This window comes from Chiloscyllium plagiosum, unplaced genomic scaffold (genome assembly GCF_004010195.1).
Source record: "Chiloscyllium plagiosum isolate BGI_BamShark_2017 unplaced genomic scaffold, ASM401019v2 scaf_29093, whole genome shotgun sequence".
NCBI lineage: Eukaryota > Metazoa > Chordata > Chondrichthyes > Orectolobiformes > Hemiscylliidae > Chiloscyllium > Chiloscyllium plagiosum.
The window spans coordinates 1-3,227 of record NW_025191659.1 but is presented as its reverse complement, the minus strand read 5'-3'; the positions used below and the strand labels follow the sequence as shown (position 1 = coordinate 3,227).

Genomic DNA, 3,227 nt, shown 5'->3' with positions numbered 1-3,227 from the left:
CTTCGTGGAGGTATGCAGTCTGCCCCATAACCCTGTTGGTTTACAGTTACATATAGATCGACACAAAGATCTTTGGGATTGAGAGGAAAGAATGTTCCACAGTAACTAGAATTACGTTCCGATTTTCTATCATGGACTGACTGTGATAACCCTTGGAATCACTTCACTGGAATATTACAAGAGAAGAATTTGGCGGCAGAAATCTCAGACCAAACATCACATCAAAGTCTGACAGTCACTTGATTCACGAGGACGTGGATATTGATGGCCGTGAAAACAAAGGGGAGAAGGCCTGTCTGCTTCGTTAGGTTTTAAACGTAAGTGTGACTGGAAACTCAGAGTCTCGCATACCCTCACACAAGAGTAGGGACTGGAACAAGCTTTACAGACTGAATGAGTGTTCCAATTTTCAGAGGGTTCACCAGTAACATCACACACATGCTGTAAGCGTGAGTGAGTTTTCAACTGATTGTTATGGTCTGAGACAGTCGAGGGCACCTGCACCATGGAGAAACCGTGGAAATGTGGGGAGTATGGGAATGGTTTCCCTTCGCCATCTACACTGGAGATTCATCGGCGTTTGCACACCGGGCAGCGGCTGTTCGCCAGCACTCAGTGCAGGAAAGGCTTCACTCAGTTACACCACCTCCTGGCCTACCAGTGGGTCCACACCAGCAAGAACCCGTTCATCTGCCCCGTGTGTGGGCAGGGCTACACTCAGTCACACCACCTACTGCCGCACCAGCGGATGCACACCGGGGAGAAACCGTTTTCCTGCTCCGTGTGCGGGAAGGGCTACACACAGTCGTATCACCTGCTGCTCAGCTTCCGCGTCCACACTGAGGAGAAGCCGTTCACCTGTCCCGTGTGGAGCAATGACTTCTGTGATTCCTCCACCCTGCGTAAACACCAGCATATCCACACCAAGGAGCGGCCGTTCACCTGTCCAGTGTATGGAAAGGGCTTCACCCAGTCGTGCAACTTGTGGAGACACCAGCAACTTCATAAATTAGATGGCGCAGGGATTCGGGTTGGACTCTGCTGTTACCGATGCTGAGAGTCACAACTTGAACCCTGTTTAGTGGGTGAAGTGGGAGGGGCAAGGGGTTCCTTTATGCTGAATGGCCGCTCTCTCACCCACTTTACTTCCAGTGGGGGCTGATGCTCTCTGAGCCTGGGATTGCACCTTCCCTACGGAAACAGTCCACAGAAGCGGCTGAAGTGCAGGGAGATCTGAATTAGATGCATTTGTCACTGTCCCATTGAGTCTCCAGCACAGTCAATCCAATTGGGCTCTGTCAGTGTTTATGCACCACCTGAGCCTCCACCCACCCCTTCATCAGCATACAGGTATCCCTTGCTTTTTGAAAATTGACTTTACCCCCTACCCCCTCCCCGCCCAAGCCTGTGCCAATTCTTAATCCTAACTTAGACCTGCGAAATATTGCCGATGCATGGTTTCTGTCCCTGTATTCACCTCCCCTTCATGTGTCTGTCCAGATACACCTTAAGTGTTGCTAAGGTGCCTCTTTCCACTTCGTCCACTGGCAGTGCATTCCAGGCATCCACCATCCAACTGTGTGAAAAATCTTCCCTTTCAATTCTCCCCCTGACTGTCCCCCTCTCGCCTTGAACTTGTGCCCTCTTGTAGTTGACTTTACCACCCTGGGGGTGGGGTGGGGGAAGCCTCTGACTATCTAATAGACTATCTGGCCCAACCCCAAACATCCAAAGAATAATCCACACAGACCCATTTCCCTACCCCTATTTCTCGACATTTACCCCTGACTAATGTACCTAACATTCACATTCCTGAACACTGTGGGGCAATTTAACTACGGACAATCCAACTAACCTGCCAATCCCTGGGCATTGGGGTAATTTAGCATAGCCACTCCACCCTAATCCACACATTTGGATTGTGAGAGGAAACCGGAGGAAACCCATATCGACACAGCGAGAATGTGCAAACTCCACACAGACAGTGACCTGGGACTGAAATCGAACCAGTTTCCCTGGTGCTGTGAGGCATCAATGCTAATGATTGAGCCACCACGCCGCCCCCGTCCAGTCAATCTGTGTGTCTCATCATTTTGTTGAGGTCATCTCTCTGCCCCAACTTCACAGTGAAAATAATCCAGGTTTATCCCATTCTCTGCTCATAATGAGACCTCCAGACCAGGCAGTGTCCTAGTGAACCTTCTCTATACCCTCTCCCAGAGCATCCATGTCCTTCTGGGAATGTAGGGACCAGAACTGCACGCAATATTCTGAATGTGGCCGGAATAAATAGCTGTAACATAACTCGTCAACTCTTACACTCAAGGCAAACGTGCTGTGTGCCTTCTTGATCACGTTACTCGCCTGTATTGCCACTTTTGGAGATCTATATGGCCAGATCCCTCTGTATGCGAGTGCTTCTATGTGGTCTGAAATTTATCGTTCAATTATTGTATTTCCTATGTATCTGTACCCAGCTTCACTTGAATTGTGTTCCCCTCTTTATCTCTTTTCCCCCATTCTCACCCCTCCACACATCAGCATATCATAAGATTATAGGAGCAGAAATTATGCCATTCAGCCCATTGAGTCTGCTCCACCATTCAATCATGGCTGATAAGTTTCTCAACCCCATTCTCCCCATAACCTTTGATCCTCTTGATACTCAAGAAACTAGTTATCCCCAGCTTAAATGTATTCAACGATCTGGCCTTCACAGCCTTCTGCGGCAGTGAATTCCATAGATACACCACTGTCTGTCTGAAGAAGTTTTCCTTATCTCCATTCCAAAAGGTCTTCCCTTTACTTGAAGGCTGAGCCCTCGGGTCCTCGTTTCTCCTACCTATGGAAACATTTTCCCAACATCCACTCTGTCTAAGCTGTTCAGTATGCTGTAGGTTTCAATTAGTTCCCTTGTCATCTTCTAAACTCCATTGAGTATAGACCCAGAGTCCTCAAATGTTCTTCATATGTTAAGCTTTTCAATCCAGGGACCTTTCTCATCAACCTCCTCTGAACATGTTCCAGAGTCAGTACATCCTTCCTGAGATATGGAGCCCAAAACTGTGTACAGTACTCCAATTGTGGCCTGACGGGAACCTGAAAGATCCTCAGAAGGACATCCCTGCTTTTATATTCAAGTCCATGCCATTGTTGCAAATGCCTTCCTAACTACTGACTCAGCCTGTAAGTTCACCTTGAGAGAATCCTGGGCTAGAAGTCCCAAG

At 48.3% G+C, this 3,227-nt stretch overlaps 1 protein-coding gene across 1 annotated transcript; it reads left to right on the top strand.

Moving 5' to 3' along the window:
• Positions 1–505: 505 nt before the first annotated feature.
• On the top strand, positions 506–1,057 carry LOC122545703 (zinc finger protein 239-like). The gene has a single exon (XM_043684645.1). The coding sequence runs from the start codon at positions 506–508 to the stop codon at positions 1,055–1,057; it is 552 nt and encodes a 183-aa protein (XP_043540580.1).
• The last annotated feature ends 2,170 nt before the right edge of the window (positions 1,058–3,227 follow it).

Coding starts and splice junctions, on each gene's coding strand:
- LOC122545703 (XM_043684645.1), top strand. CDS start 506: ATGGAGAAACCGTGGAAATGTGGGGAGTATGGGAATGGTTTCCCTTCG.